Here is a 15,703-nt window from a genome sequence, read left to right as displayed (position 1 = left end):
AAGGTCAGAGCTGTTCCGTTAAGTGTGAGAGAGGATCTAAAAAAAAATTTGGATGATTTGATCCGTGAAGGTGTAATTACTACCACTGATGCTTCTGAGTGGGTCAGTCCTATTGTTCTTGTGCGCAAAAAGGGTGGCGAGATTCGTTTGTGCGCTGATGTGAGATCTCTTAACAATAATATCTTAGTTGATTCTCACCCTTTACCAAAGATTCAAGATCTTCTTACAAATATTGGTACTGCAAAATATTTTAGTTTAATGGATCTTAAATCAGCATGTCACCAAATACCTTTAGCACCAGAGTCAACTGATCTCACTACGTTTGTGAGTCCATTTGGAGCATATAGTTTTTGAGATTGCCTTTTGGGTTGGCTTCTGCTGCCAGTGTCTTTCAAAAATGTATGGATTACATATTGAAAGGAATTGAGGGAGTGCAGGCTTACCAAGATGATGTACTAATTTTTTCAAACTCTGTTGCTGAACATCTTGTCATTCTAAGAAAAGTTTTGAACTTGTTCAAAAAAGTTGGTATCACTTTAGGACTTAAAAAGTGTAAATTTCTAACTAATGAGTTGGATTATCTAGGTCATTCCATTTCTTCAGAAGGCATTAAACCTAAGTTATCACTTACTCAAGCCATCACTGATGTTGACCCTCCAAAAGATAAAGATACACTTAAGTCGTTTCTGGGTATGACAGAATATTATTCACGATTTGTTCCAGGGTATGCTCAAGTAGTACAACCTCTACGGTCTTTGCTTAAAAAAGGCATATCTTTTGTTTGGGACAGTTCTTGCGATGAAGCTTTCAATGATATCAAACAATTTATTATAAAGGCACCAGTTTTATCATCATATATTTCGGGTCATAAATGTACCATCACGGTTGATGCTAGTCAAAAAGGGTTGGGTGCTGTTCTTTGTCAGTGGGTGTCAGGGCAGGAACGTACCATTGGATTTGCTTCCAGGAGTTTAAAGCTGGCAGAATCTCACTATAGTACAATTGAAAGAGAAGCTCTTGCGTGTTCTTGGGCTGTTGAAAAGTTCAAAACTTTTATATGGGGTACTCTATTTGAAATTTTTACAGATCATAAACCGTTATTACATTTGTTCAATGGAAATGGAACTGGTAAAGCGTCTTCCAGATTGGTTAGGTTACTTTCTCGGCTACAAGAGTTAAATTTTGAAATTAAGTATATTTCTGGAGGTCGAAATGTCAGGGCGGACTGCCTGTCCCGAATGCCACTACAAAGTGTTGGTTTAGATGATGATAATGATGAAACAGAAGCAGTTGTGGCAATCATTGAGGATGTTTTGGACTCTGTGGGTAGTATTCAATATAAAGATTGGATGGGTGCATCTCAAAAGGATGCAGTTTTGCAGCCGCATGGACCGTTAGTTTATGCAAGTGGCCAACCACATTTTAAATTAGTCCCCAACATTTGCGGGAACCGATCTTTTTAGAGGGCATTTCTCTTTCAGGTAGCTACAACTCCATGGTAAGCATTCATGGGTGCTGTCGCTTGGCTCTACTCTTTAGCTGCTTGACAGTGATATTTTTATTACTGCACTTAAGGATTTTAAAGTTCTTAATATAGATGTTTAGGCTTCCCTTAGTTTTATGTTGGTTTATGTTGCTTTGTTGTGGGCGGGGGTCCTTTTACTAGGGGTTATCCCGGTGTTATCTACAAACAGGGTACGCTCAACTAAATTAATCCCATCTGAACCTGTTCAGTGACTTTCCTCCCACGGGGTAACTTAAAAAGGATAGGTAGCGGTTGTGAATTCAAAATAAATAGATATAAACCAACATAAAAGAAAGTGACGCCCAGTTTCAGAATCTCAGCAGTAGTGGTCAAAACAAATTGTTTTAGAGGGGCACCGTCTATACATTGTTTCAGTTAGAAAGGTCCTTTTTCCGTTATTGTTCTATGGACGGTAGGCGCAAAAACTAACGTGCCTGCCTTACCGCTATTTAAGTGACTAGATGATGTGAAACGAACTATAGGAACATACACAGCCTTTTTATTGACGGACAAAAAAAGTACAAAAGTAATTGGAATATATTTAGGGTAGCTTCTGCCCGGTAACCGGGATATTAGCACTACTGTAGGCACCAGAGTATCCCACCCGCCGCGAAGCATCCTCCTGGCGGCTGTCTCGCTCCTGCCAATGGTTCTCGTGGTCGTCCGTCTGATTCTGCTGCCACCTTCGCCACTCCAAAAAGCATTCCGGTGATCCGTGGGATTGATTCCCCCCCGTATCACAGGTCTCCGAAACTCCTACGTCATATCCTCTGCCGGGTGAAGGCTACTCCTTCCAAATCCGCCTTGCGAGTCCTTCTTCTATGTCACTCGGGGATGGCTCTGGTCCTTCCTTTGTTTCAGCGACTGCTTCCTGCAAAATGTGAAAGGTTGCTGTGTTTTCTTTCACAGGTGCGGCGTGGGACGAGACCAGTGGTGCTGCTGCAGTCCAGGTAGGTCTGACCCCGATTTCAACCCTTTCGTGCTGACAGGTGTACTGACGCATTGTCTCTTGTATACTGTTGGTAGACCGTTCTGTTTCCTGCACAAAACCTGGCATGTGCGGTTTGAGCATTAACCATTTTTTTCTGTGCTGATTGTGCATATTTGGCGTTGTTAAATTCTTTGTCCTTGTATTGCTCTCTGTCTGGTCATACATTGATCTGCTAGAACTGACTCTTAGTTTCTTACAAACCACAGACGTTTTCTAGACAGCACACGTGGCTTTACAATGAATCCCAGAGGGAAGGGGGCAGATCCAGAGAAGCAGCTGAAGCGGACATGGTGGAAAGAGTAGACAACACTCTTACTACCAGTTATTTAGCACTGGGAAGCTTTGGGGCTTCATATACACAGGTGGGACCTCAACTTTTCCATTCATAGCCCACCATACATGGGCCCAAGCGCTTGCATGCATGAGCATGACTTGTTCACATTGTATGATGGGCCCCTCATGACCCACTAGACTGATTTACAAGGTAGAGCCAGAAGGCAGCTCCCCTCCGTAGTTTGCGATAAAGGGTCTGTGGGCCACTACTACAGTGGTCAGCCAGCAAGTTTATTGGAGCCATAGGCTTGCCATTGGGAAGGTTGTGCCCCCCCCCCCCCCCCCCCCCAAAACCATAAAAGAGCTTAGCAGTCTTTTAATATTCAATAAACAGTGGCCAGGCGACTCTTGACAAAAGGTCACTTGCGTAAGACCTGGTCTGTTAAAGCATACCAGGAATATATTTGTAATGTGGACACCGAACCAGAGATTTTCGACTCCATACCTCACGTCCCATGTGAGGTATATGGCCATTGGAACTCGGCTGTGCCCTCTGAGACGGCATGGCTGCCTGAATTGTAACAACCCCAACCAGCCCGTTCGATAGCGGACTTGTGTTGCCAAGTCATATGGCCACATTCAGCCAGCTATTGCTTTTAGGGACTACCTTGTTATACCTTGGTACTTACAGTTTTACCACTCTATGGCCTTAAAAATCTCAGTTTGCACACCGATGTTGGTTTAAAATACCCATACTGGCTGAAGTCTGGGTATGGTGTGTTAGCTTGAGGAGAAAAGTAGGTACCTTTCATCAAGTCATACTTCAACCTAGACTACTTTACTCCTAACTTTCCCTACTTTAAACAAATGTTTTGCAGGGAGAAATCACTTTTAAGTTCAAATAGTTCATATTTGGAAATCTGCCAGCACGAATAAGAGAAATTGGCAATCACCTCTAATTTCAAAGAACTTTAAAACCATGGCTTTTCTCATCGTTTTAACAAATGTTACATCTGAACGTACAATTAGGTAAGTATCTACACAACCACTGCATTTTTATACCATTCCTCAACACCTCATGCTGAAGCTCAGTGATGCCCGGAATCCTGTTCAGAGCATGTCCAAAGCTTGCGCACCTCATTTATCATATACCTGTAGGTAAATTTACATTGAGCACCCAGTAATACAGTACCACTACCTTCCTGTTAAACATCATCCTCTTCGCACATCCTTTTTAATCTTTCTACTCCTTGCCTTCCCCCAACGTTTATTTACTCTTGTTTTTAAGTCATCACTTTGGTGCTGGACAATATTATTTCCATGGGCAATAAATAGTCATTTATTTGTTATTCTCCAGTACAAATTTATTGACCTTCAGCCAGTCTACCATTACTACCCTTTTCATGTTCCACCTCTGCCGGTTTGCTGATGTTTTCCAAGAACTGAGTTTAACAAGCATCTTTTAACAATGTGCCCTATAACTAACAACTGATTTCTACCAGGCTTGTATGATCATGAGGTTTACATTTAACACAAAATATATGTGTAATGTAGAACCAGTCCACCAATGTGGAAAAGGTTATTTGTGAATTCAGTACTGGTAATTGGCCTAATAAATACCAGGTACCGCTTTAGCACTTGTGTGTTTTAGGTCTGGCGTTAGCCAAGACCTTTTGATTTCACAAGTATATTAAAAAAAAACAAAAAACTTTTAGCCAGCTTTCTGCATCAATTGGTCTGTTATTGTGTTTTTTTTAATTATACCCACTACAGCACGGGGCTATGAATGATCCCACTTCAGCAGTTGGTTAACTTCACTGTGAGCGACAGCACTGTGCCTTTTCACAGGAAGCACATCTACACTCAAATTAGTTGCATTCTGTGCTAGGGATTACTATGGCAATGTGTGCTCTTAGTGACCTAAGCAATATTTATACTTTTACCCAGTGCCTTCATTTTTAGCTTGACAAATGCCCAGTAGCTTTTACAAAGACCAGCGTGGACCACGCCAAAAGGCTGGCAGCCAGCACCAGACCTATTGCCTCTGCCATTGCTTGTTGAAATTAACACAAAGATCGTATCTTCTCTCCCTTCCCCTAAACCCTCTTTGAACTACAAAAACAATATTATGTGCCAATCACTACTCACAATGCAATTCCTCTTGATCATTCTCCTAGCAATATTTTTATTTTTAAGTCAGGCAAGAGGAATCGCATTTGATTAGGAGAGTAGGAAAAACATTCTGCTGAATACTGTAAAAACATTCCCAAAATGAATTGTCACAACCACAATCATAAATTAAGCCATTGAGTATGAAGTAAGAAGCCCAGCATTATTTTAGCTAAAGCTTGAGTTGAAGCCAAACTATTCACCCAATTACCTATATTTGTCATATGTTCTACAGATTTGGTTAAACTTCAGACTAGCTCTATTTCTTAAAGCCAATGTACACTAAAACCGCTGTGTGTACTAATATTTTACCAGCTAGCTGGAAAACTGTGGGGACTGATCTGACTTCCACCGAGATGTGGTCAGAGAACAAAACCAAAGTCAACTGTGTAAGCACTTTTGAAAACTTAATTGTCTCCCTCCCACCAATACTCTACTCCGGTGCTTTCATCCTCATCAGTGACCTCAAATACCACCCAGAGGACTACACTGACCCTAACATAGCCAATCTCCCGTAGGACCTGACAAACCTCAGACTGACCCAGCAAGTGGAAGGCCCCACTCACGCTGCTGGACACCTACTGGACTCCTTCACCAGCTTCAATGAAATCACAGTGGCTACGCCCACATCCATCACCTGGTCCAATCACACCTTCGCCCATTTTGACTTACCCATAGCTCACCACCACCGAAATGTCATCACTAAACCCTCACACAGGGATTGGAACAAGGTATTTGAAGAATCGTGGACCTCAGCGCTGCTACACCACCAACTGCAACACCTCAACGGTGACCTCCCCAGATACCTGTCCAACTTCAACTCCTGGATCACCTCCTTTGCCAACACCATGGCCACATTCAAGACCACCAAGCCTGCCAGAACTAGACCACAGGCAAGCAGGTACACAGATGAGCTAAAACTCACAAAGTGCCACTGTAGGCAGCTAGAACACAGATGAATGTAGAGACAGGACGACCCCAACCAGGCTACAAATCATACCGCAGATGATACCACCTCATTGAGTGTATTGAAAGCAGCACCAACGGCTCCAAATAAATCTTCACCAATGTGAAATATTTAACCTCTCCAGCAGCAAGCTCCACCAGTGTCACACCTTCACAAGACTTCAGCTGCTAGATCTCCAGCCTCTACAACAACTGTGAGCCCCAACTGGACCCCTTCACCCTCGCACCTGTCACGTCCACCTGCCCACCATAACCATTCAAGAAACCGTAACATCCATGCGCACCATATATTCCTGCGCACCATTGGGCCCCTGTCCTCATCATATACTCACTAAGGGACTTGTCTCGGCTATCACCCAATCCTGAGTGATTCCATCAATACAGCCACAATCCTGGATGTCTGAAACACACCACAATTCTCCCTCTCTCTCTCTCCTAAAGAAACCCTCAGTGAATTCTAAAAAAACTAACCAGCTACTATTCCCTGTTCCTGGTACCTTTCCCTATGAAAATCATGAACATGATCATCCACCCATGTGAAGAACCTCAGAATCCTAGTCAACAACCAGCTTGCTATGAAAGGCCAAGTGAGCGCAGCCTTCGCCTCCTGTTTTCACATACCACAGATGCTCAAGATTTTCAAGTGCTTCACCTCAACATCCAGAGAACTGTCACCCAAGCCCTCATCACCGAGAGTTTGTATTACGGCAGCACACTCTACATAGGACTCAACGCTGAACTGATCAGAAGACTACAATCCCTACAGAATTCTTCTGCCAGACTCATACTCCGATTTCTCCACCACCACCCTCAAGACCCTGCACCTAAACCATCTCCACTTGCTCCCCCTCCACAAATGGCCACTCTTGCACCTTTACACACACACACCTGCACAACTTCGGCCTCACCTGTCTCAACAATTGCATTAACTTCCACGTCCGTACCCGCATACAAAGAACCAGCTCTGGCGACGGTCCTTCTCTTATGGCTCTTCCTCTTATGGCTCTTCCAAAGCCTGGAACGACTTACCCCTGCACATCGGAGCAGTCTGCTCAGTTCTTGAATTTCCCAAGAAACTGAAGACGTGGCTCTTCACCGTACTGCATCTGCTTTTCAGCACCTGGCTACCTTCCTGGTGAGTCATGCGCTCTACAAATATCCATAACGTAACATACAAGGATGGAGATGTTTCCAAATTCATTTGCTGTTGAACTCAAAGTATAATTCAACAGGATTGCAAGCATAGCAATGTTTGATGATCTTAAATGTCTACACTGAAGTTATATTATTATTCAAATAAGTGAATATTGAGCACCAGAAGACTTCTAGTTGTGGGCTTGCCAGTTGCCCTACTTATGATTTAAACCTCAGTCCCATTGGTCTGAAATCAAGGGATTATATTTTTGTACTTACTTGTTGTGTAATGTAACAATCTTAGTCTCTATTGTTACATCCTCTGTAAATTGTCTTCGTGAACACATTTCTGATGCTAGAAAGATTTTTGCTGCTATTCCAAACTTGATAAAATGACTTGTGTACCTTCTTTGCATGTGTGTTTTGACCACTGACTTCGTGTTGCACCACTTTGCACCTGGCTTAGCTGTCCACCGTCACATTAGTGGTCACCAGTTACAGACTCCATTTTGTATTAAGCTTAGCCTTAGCTTCACTGCCACGTTAAAAGCTGCAAGTGATTTTCCACGTTGTACAATGTGCAATCTGTCTTGTTTTCATACTTTTTCCCACCAAGGGCTTTGGTTGATAAGAATGTACTCAGACGGCAGGGAACTGCCTTGTTTTGAGTTGGCACTTTGGGATTGTGGTCACATCCGGATGTGTTTATTTTCATAGCTAGTTGAAAGCAATCATTATTTTTTGAATAACTAAACTTCTGCAGGGAGAGGGAAGTCTGGGATTTCCCTCTCATGTTTGTTCAAAGTATAAGAGGCCGAGACCAGATGGACTGCGGACAGAGCAGTTCTCAGGCACATCCAGGACACTGGTGTGTTATCCTTCCAGTGGGTATAATTGATCTCTCTCTCCTCAATCGATTCTGGGATCTGGCAATTTGATGCTGATTAGGAGAGAAATGGAGGGTTGCCCTTGCCTCATGGCGATGCATACATTTTAATTCATTATTTGCTTTGCGTTATAATATAGATACATATATTGCAGTGGAGAATCATTTGTACATTATTGCCGTGACCATTTTTAAATGTGTGCTTTCAACATGCTAATCTCCTTTTAGGAACCTTGTGTAGTGAAATAATAAGTGTCTTCTTTGGACTAAGAAGCGCATTCCAGAGATTTTTGTCCGTGCATGAGAGTTTCAGCTCTGTCATTAGTGAAAAGCAAAGCACTGGTGTAATTGGATCTGTCCCAAATTGTATACGAAGTGCCTAAAGAAGTATGTTGGTGGAAATCATGGTTAGTAGTTTATGTTGTGATGTTTGTTGAATTAATAAACAACAACATAAGTTTATCGAATTTAAAACAAAAATTATTATAACATTGTTCTAATATTTATAATCCAGTTAGATAGTAAGATAGAATTGCAAGTTATTCTTTGAAATGGATGTTTATTGTGACAATAGACATTACCTGCCTGTAAATATATTTTCACTAAGACATGGACTCAATTGTTTTCTTTCTGTGAAAGGCCTTTTTGGCGATTGTCTTTTTTTTTTGTTAGGGTTTTGACCTGATGTAAGTATTGTGTGCTTTTAATCATGCCCACTGCACACACATCACTTTCACTCGTTCTTGCCTTTCAAAAATCCTTTATCATTGGTAAATGCTTCACGTTTGATCCTCCTTGGGGCGGTTTTATTACCGCCTTGCAGACTGCCTCTGTTACATGGATAGTTGCACAATTGTCGATACGCTTGGCTGCAAGCAAACTATTTTTTCTTTTGGTGTCTGTCCTTCACGCTCATGGCGACCATGGTGCTTTGAATTGACTCACTTATGTCAATTGTTTTACTCTTCATTTTTATCTTTTATATAATTTCTTGTTAGGCCCACCTCTCTTTTTCAGACTCACCGAACAGCTGTGCCAAGCAATCAGGAAGCGAACTGGCACGTCCTATAATATCTGTGTGTTTCACAATGTATCACGTGCAAGGAGTTTTTAGAAATTCAATGTAGTCTTCTTCAAATCACAACAGAGCAACAGTGTGAATAAACACATCAGTAAAAGTGCTGTCTGTGATCCTCAAGTGGGCTTCTTTTACGCAGGCTTAAGTCGGCTAATTTTCAAAATTAGCTATCCAGAAAAAAAAAAATACTCATCTTACTTAATACATTTATACGTGTATATGTAAAAAAAGTAAAGCAAATGTTTTTGAAAAATCATAAACATTAAAAAAAATTACCCAAAAATATGTATTTTAAACAAATCCCTTTTAAAATTTAAAGTTTGTTAATTTAATTTCCTATCTCTATTTATACAGACGTAAAATTTTGAGCACTTATTTTTAATACATATACTATTTTTTCCTTTAAATCTCTTTAATTGATACCTAATATACTACCCTCATCCCCACAATCATTAATTAAACCATAACAAAATGTTAGTAAATGTACTATTCTAATTCTCATCCAATAAACATTGACAAACATTGTAAAAGTACTTATTTTTTTGAGCAGGGTCCGGGCATATTAATTATTGTAATTCCTTTGCCACAAACATTGGGCTAGTGCATATATTGTTTGCTGAGTTTCAGGGGGGTCGATTTCCCAGTCCTAGAAACAGCTGGGAAAGTTTGAGAGCGGATGGCTTCCTTTTACCCTTTGCTGCATATTTTGTAATTTCAAAGGTATCGGTCTCATTTCAATGTTCTCTTTTTTTATGTGAAACGCGCAAGCGCTTTAACCTGTTGTAAGTATTGTGGGCTTTTAACCACGCCCATGACTTTTACTCATTCGTGTGCTTGCCTTTCAAAACATTTTTGTAATCATTGCTAAAGGCTTTACGTTTGTCCCGCCTTGGGGAGGATTTGTTACTGCCTTGCAGACTGACCCTGTTACTTGGACAATTGCCCGATTGTTGATATGTTTGACTGTGAGTGAACTTCTTTTTCCTTTTGTGTTTCTCCTTCATGCTCCTGCTTATGGCGGCATTGGCGCTTTGAATCGGCTCGCTTATGTCAACTGTTCTACTTTTCATTTTGAATTTATATGGCAAGAAAAGTCCAGTTAGGAATTTACAACGCCAGTAGCTCTAACTCGAGCAAGTGTGAGACTTATTGCATTACCACTGCTTGTTTCTTTTTCATGCATGGGGAGGGTAACTGATTTGCTCAGAATCGCAGGGGTGTTGTGCCACTACCTAACAAGCATTGATAAAACCAATAGGTCTTGTCTTTAAGACTATTGGCCCGGCCATTGCCTTTTGTTCATGATGTACAGCATGGGCACTGCTGACATTGGCTATGATTTGTAGCCATGCTGCATAGCAGCGTGGCTAAAAATAATGAAAAAAAAAAGACTATTACTTCAGTGGCAGTATATTTGAGTAGGTGAGGTTTGACCTTCTAAATGTGTATATTGCTCTATCAAATCTCTTATACTTAGTAGGGGAACACAGTTATGCTATTGTTAATACTGTAGGTAGATCACTGAGAACATGGCAGCTGTAAGCTCATTTCTTGCAAGTTGGTTTTGGCTTTTTTTCAAGGTTTTTTCAATGTTAACCGTTGTACTGCTTGTAACCCTCAAAGCTGTGCCTACAATGAGTCTCAGTTTTTACATGGCCAAGGGAGCGAATCATATTTGCCTGAGGGCGTATAATACTCCTCGGATACATTCTGTGTGTTTATGCTTCTCTGAAGACAGCAGTTTGGGATAATACCATTGCTCACTATTCTTTAAGGCAGAGAAAGTAGCCAATAACTCAAAAGAAACCTTGTGAAAATTCATCAAAAGTTGAAAGCTTAGAAGACGGGGGTAACACATTTTTGAACATTTATTTTGCCTGCAATGCATTGTTTTTCAAAACATTGCTGTGTATTTTGGATGCGGATATCATTTGCCGTGTCACTTTCAGAAGGGTACTTCACCCTGATTTGGGCTGGTCGAAGTGTAGACACAGGAAATTTCACATGGTGGCAGCTTTAGACACTCAGAAGATGCTGGAATCTTTTACCTGTTGACGGTTTCATTTAGACTATCAGTTCTTAACCTTTTGACTTCTGTGGACCTCCACTTCATCATTACTGGAAGCCGGGATCCCCACTGAATCATTATTTGGATCCTGTGACCCTCACTGAGTCATTACTAGAAGTCAGTGACCACTGCCTAAACATATAGAATGATTTGAACTACAAAACAATACACAAAATTATAGAAACAATCATCCATCAAACAAATACATAAATGATTAAATGTTATTCAGGTCACAAACCAATATAAACAAATCAATATTGATTTTAATCAACTTCATTTTTAGTTTCTAATTCCAAATTCCTATACATTTACAGAACATTTTTGCCTCTTTATTTATTTATGTACACTTTATTAACTTTATATTGTTTTTTTTAAGCAGTCAAAGACACTTTGAGTAGGCTTTGCAGACCACCATGGGTCCCTAGACCACAGGTTAAGAACCTCTGATTTAGATTGTAAAAGCGGCAGTCCTGGATGATAGATCATACTTTTGTACTTTGAAAAAAAAGCTGTTAAATATAGATACATTTACTTAGGTGAGTGATTTTGTTTTTGTAATTACAAGTATATTATTGCAACACTACAGGATTATTTCAGAGTTAATATATCACAAAAGAAAATCATTAGCACAAATACAATCTGAGATCTCTATGGGAATTCCTGCTCTTGTTAATGCTTACTAATGTGATGTTCACTATTCTTAAATGGTGTGTGTGTGGGTGGGTGTTTTTATTTTTTTTATATTTTTTATATAAATCTTTTAATACGCCTTAGGTTTCAGTTGACTTCACTGTCTGAGGTCCTTTTTTAACAGTGCAGTCAGCATTTTAAAGAACCACGGATCTTTTACATCTATCTTTCAGTGTCCGGTCTTAATATGTTCTGTTGCGCTTTGAGGTGCTTACTAGATGGACACTAGCTAATAATTATGTAATTGTAACAACTTTGTTTGGAGCAGCTTCTTAACATTTTGGAATCCATGTTTTTCAATAACTGCACAGTAAGAAAGGAACATAATTCAACCACTGAGGATAAGGTGTAGTTTATTAACGCAGTTGGAATGGGCTAAATGTAAGATGGTTTGAAGTTTAATGCAAATACTTTCATCTGAAAGTGGAAAAGGATTTGAGGAGGAAAATTGAAAAAATGCTGTTCCTGGATTTCATTTCAAGCCCAAGCTGTTGACTGTTGGTGAATAGTGTTTTGAATCTCATTAACCCATGATGTATTATGTTTTTATTAAATGCCACATCTGCTTTCTAAAGCACTGAGTTATAATTTATGTTCCTGATAATGTGTACATATGTGTTTAACATTTGAGGTATTGTGTGCGTTTATATGTTTTGTGTAAACCTTTGTGCAAACTAATAATAAAAATGTAAAAATGTGCTGATGGATAGTATTGGCACAAATGCGTCACATTCACCTGCATCTTAAACGTGCCTGCAAGTCTAAAATACCATGCACAAGACTGTTCAATAATTGAAGCTGTCAACTCTGCAAGAGTGTTGGGTCTTATTGCTGTTATTTTGAAGCGGTACAGTTTTTCTTCAGGGGAAACAGAAATGGCATATTGGGGCCTTCCAGTTAAAAATACAGCAAATGTTAAAATCTCCAGGAAAGACAATTTGTGAAGGTCAGACATACCTTTTGAAATGCACTTTAGTACACCAACACACTGATGTGAGGAACAACTTTCATTAACTCCCATCCTATCTCATTTCAATCTTTTTAGTACCAAAAACTAGCTAGTGTATTTATTCTTTACCATGTTTAATGACAAACATTTGTAGTTTTGAAGCAGACTTTTACTTTAGGGTTTACTAAAGTTTACATTAGAGTATTTAAAGTAACATGTAACCTCTTCCTATTGTCAGCTGGTCCTGTAACTATCCTTCCAACATGGATGATATTGAAGTGAAGACAGTGTCCCTGAAACGGCCTCTCCATGACGAAGACCTTCCTAGTGGAGAGGAAACAAAAAGGCAGAAGATTGTGGAAACTTGCTTAGCGGACGATCTTCAGGGGGGACAAAACACAGCTGTGGTGTTGACTCCAGAGTGCTTGACAAGAGAAACTGAGGAGGAAGAGATAGATGTTCCCAAAAACGAAGAGGAGGTGGTGGAGCTCGATGAACCAGAGGGTGAAGATGGAGACATCGAGAGCTTTGCTGACATGATGAAGCATGGGCTCACCGAACAGGATGTCGGCATTATTAAGTTTGTCAGCTCTCATGAAGGGTTTTCCGGTATATTAAAAGAAAGGTCTGTATTTTGTTTGTGTGATCTGATGCAGTCTAATTCTTAGTCTTTCCAAAGAATGGTAAAATTATAGCTCTTCCTTAGTAGATGCAAGAAGAAAAAATGCTAACTAAAACATCTAGAATTGAAGCATTTCTGTGCGCTAATCTGTTTACATTACGCACATTTGGAAACCGATGATCTGGTGGACATCTGTCGTAATCTTGTAATTGATGTTGTCTGGATATTGCATTTAATACAATGGTAATCTCAAATTAAAATATCCAACCCCTCTCCTGACTAAAAATCTGGGTTTATGAAACAAAAAGGTGACTAACATTCATATCAGAAATCATATTTTGGTGTTAAGATTTTGGAAAAAACGATTACAATATTAATTATATATTTTTTGTATCCTTAGACATGGCATGCTTATTGACAGTAATTACAGTGGACTTTGGCTGGAAGTATATGCTAAAAAAGATATCCACAACCAATATTTCTAGTCCCGGTCAAGATGTAGTGCCTTTTAAGTGCTTGGTAATTGGAGATATTCATAAGGAATTAGGTGGCAGATGTAGCAATTTTGACCACATTATGTCATGTCAGTAGACTACCAGACCGTGGCAAAAAGAGCATTTTTTAGCATTTGCTGGCAAACTGTGCAAATAGTCCTGATGCTTTCCTTGTCATTAGGTAGGGGTCTTTCAGCTAGATTGTTCAACTGTTGTGTGGTTCATTTTTAAATGGCCCATAAGCAAATAGTTGTACAGGTGCCACCAGAAACATTCTTTACAAGGTCACACATTGCCCAACATTGTCCCACTTAGCACAAACCCAGCTAATCTTAATAACTCAAAGTGCACACTTTCCGTATGCTCTTTAGCCACCATTTCCACACTATGCACCTGCTATAATGCCCACCCATGGCTTTAGCAAGAGTTCACAAAGAGCTTGGGAATTCTTCCTTTACTAGGTCGCCAGTATCTTTGGGCCCTGAAAAATCTTGCTACCACAGGGCTCAGGGTACCTATAAATTCTTGGACTATTCTTGGCTTCATTGTTTCTACACTTACTCACTCTTGTGTTTTTCAGTTTGCTAAAGTGAGTTTCACCCGGGGCAGGGAAAACCTAGACTGGTTTTAAGGCAGTGGGCGGGATACCTTCCCGACCAGTCAGACACGACAGGTTTTGAGGAGGATCACAAAGGGAATGCGTTGTGGGTGGGACGTGGAAGATGGCCATTACAAGCTCAAACATGAAAGAGACCAGCATTTTATGCAGTATTCACAGTTGTGTTCCAGAATGGAACTGACCATTAACTAGTCCATCTGGTAATCACACATAAGTCACAAACTGGCATCCTTCATCTGTGTTCCAGCCATGAAGTCAAGGGAACCCAGTTTTGGGAACTGTACAGATCTTAAACCTGCTAGAGCCCAGCTGGCAGTCCTTCTTCACAGGTAAAGTAAAAATGGTGGTGGCCCTTTGCCTTTACCGTCCTTACGCGGGACCACACCAACTACGTAGTTACAGCTTGCCGCTGCCCCTTCAGATGCCAGGATTACATTTAAGGTCTTATGGGTGGTCCACTAAGAATACTGGGTCAGAGGTCTGCATTTTTGCAGAAACTGACCTGACCCAGTGTCCCACGCGCAGTACTGCAGTCAGTGTTGTCCCATTGAATCAGAAAATTATCCTTCAGTAGTAGGAAATTTGGAAGCACAACTTTGGGTGTCCAAGGATCAAGTGGATGGAATGCCCTAATAGCCAGTCTGAGATTTGAACTCACACACAAGAGATCAAGGAAATTCCTGAAAACTGCACTCTTGATACTTTCTTTCCATTGAACTCTACACAGAACAGGAGTCGGTATAGGAGGGAATAAGCGTTTAATACAGTGCTGTTTAGACTCAGTCCGTGTCTCAATAGTGTGTATTTACAGTTAATCTTTTTTAGGGTTATGCCTGCGATAGCATGCGCTAGAGATGGTGTATCGCTAGTGAGACACTGTTGTAGTTAGAAAAGGGCTTGGAGCACGCCCTTTGCTTATTGTTCTTTACAGGCTTGTAATTGGACATGACTGGTATATCATAATTTCCATTTCTGTCCATGGAGCAGGCACTAATTTATTTGACTTAATCCAATCCAAAACTGTTTGCCCGACTTCAATCTGCCAGACTGCAATCTAAAACAATCTGCCCCTGTTCCAATCCAATACAGTCTTCCCCACTCCAGACCTCCAGCTCAAATCCAGCCCACCTCACCCCAATCCAATACACCCCTCTCCATCCAATTTACCGCACTCCAGCCCAAATCACCCCACTCCAATGCACCCCAGACCAGTCCAGAACACTCCAATCTACACCACTG

The 15,703-nt window shown here is 40.6% G+C and overlaps 1 protein-coding gene across 1 annotated transcript in view; it reads left to right on the top strand.

Moving 5' to 3' along the window:
* The first annotated feature begins 2,333 nt into the window (after nt 1–2,333).
* The window catches only part of PUS7 (pseudouridine synthase 7), a 255,751-nt gene continuing 242,381 nt past the window's right edge, over nt 2,334–15,703 (top strand). The window contains exons 1-2 of the mRNA XM_069229854.1: nt 2,334–2,475; nt 12,968–13,354. Coding sequence (XP_069085955.1) covers nt 2,360–2,475; nt 12,968–13,354 — 503 coding nt within the window. The 5' untranslated portion in view covers nt 2,334–2,359. The remainder of the gene's footprint in view (nt 2,476–12,967; nt 13,355–15,703) is intronic.

Source organism: Pleurodeles waltl, chromosome 4_1 (assembly GCF_031143425.1).
Source record: "Pleurodeles waltl isolate 20211129_DDA chromosome 4_1, aPleWal1.hap1.20221129, whole genome shotgun sequence".
In the NCBI taxonomy this organism is placed as follows: domain Eukaryota; kingdom Metazoa; phylum Chordata; class Amphibia; order Caudata; family Salamandridae; genus Pleurodeles; species Pleurodeles waltl.
Note: the sequence above shows the minus strand (reverse complement) of the source record. Positions and strands in the feature narration are given on the sequence as shown.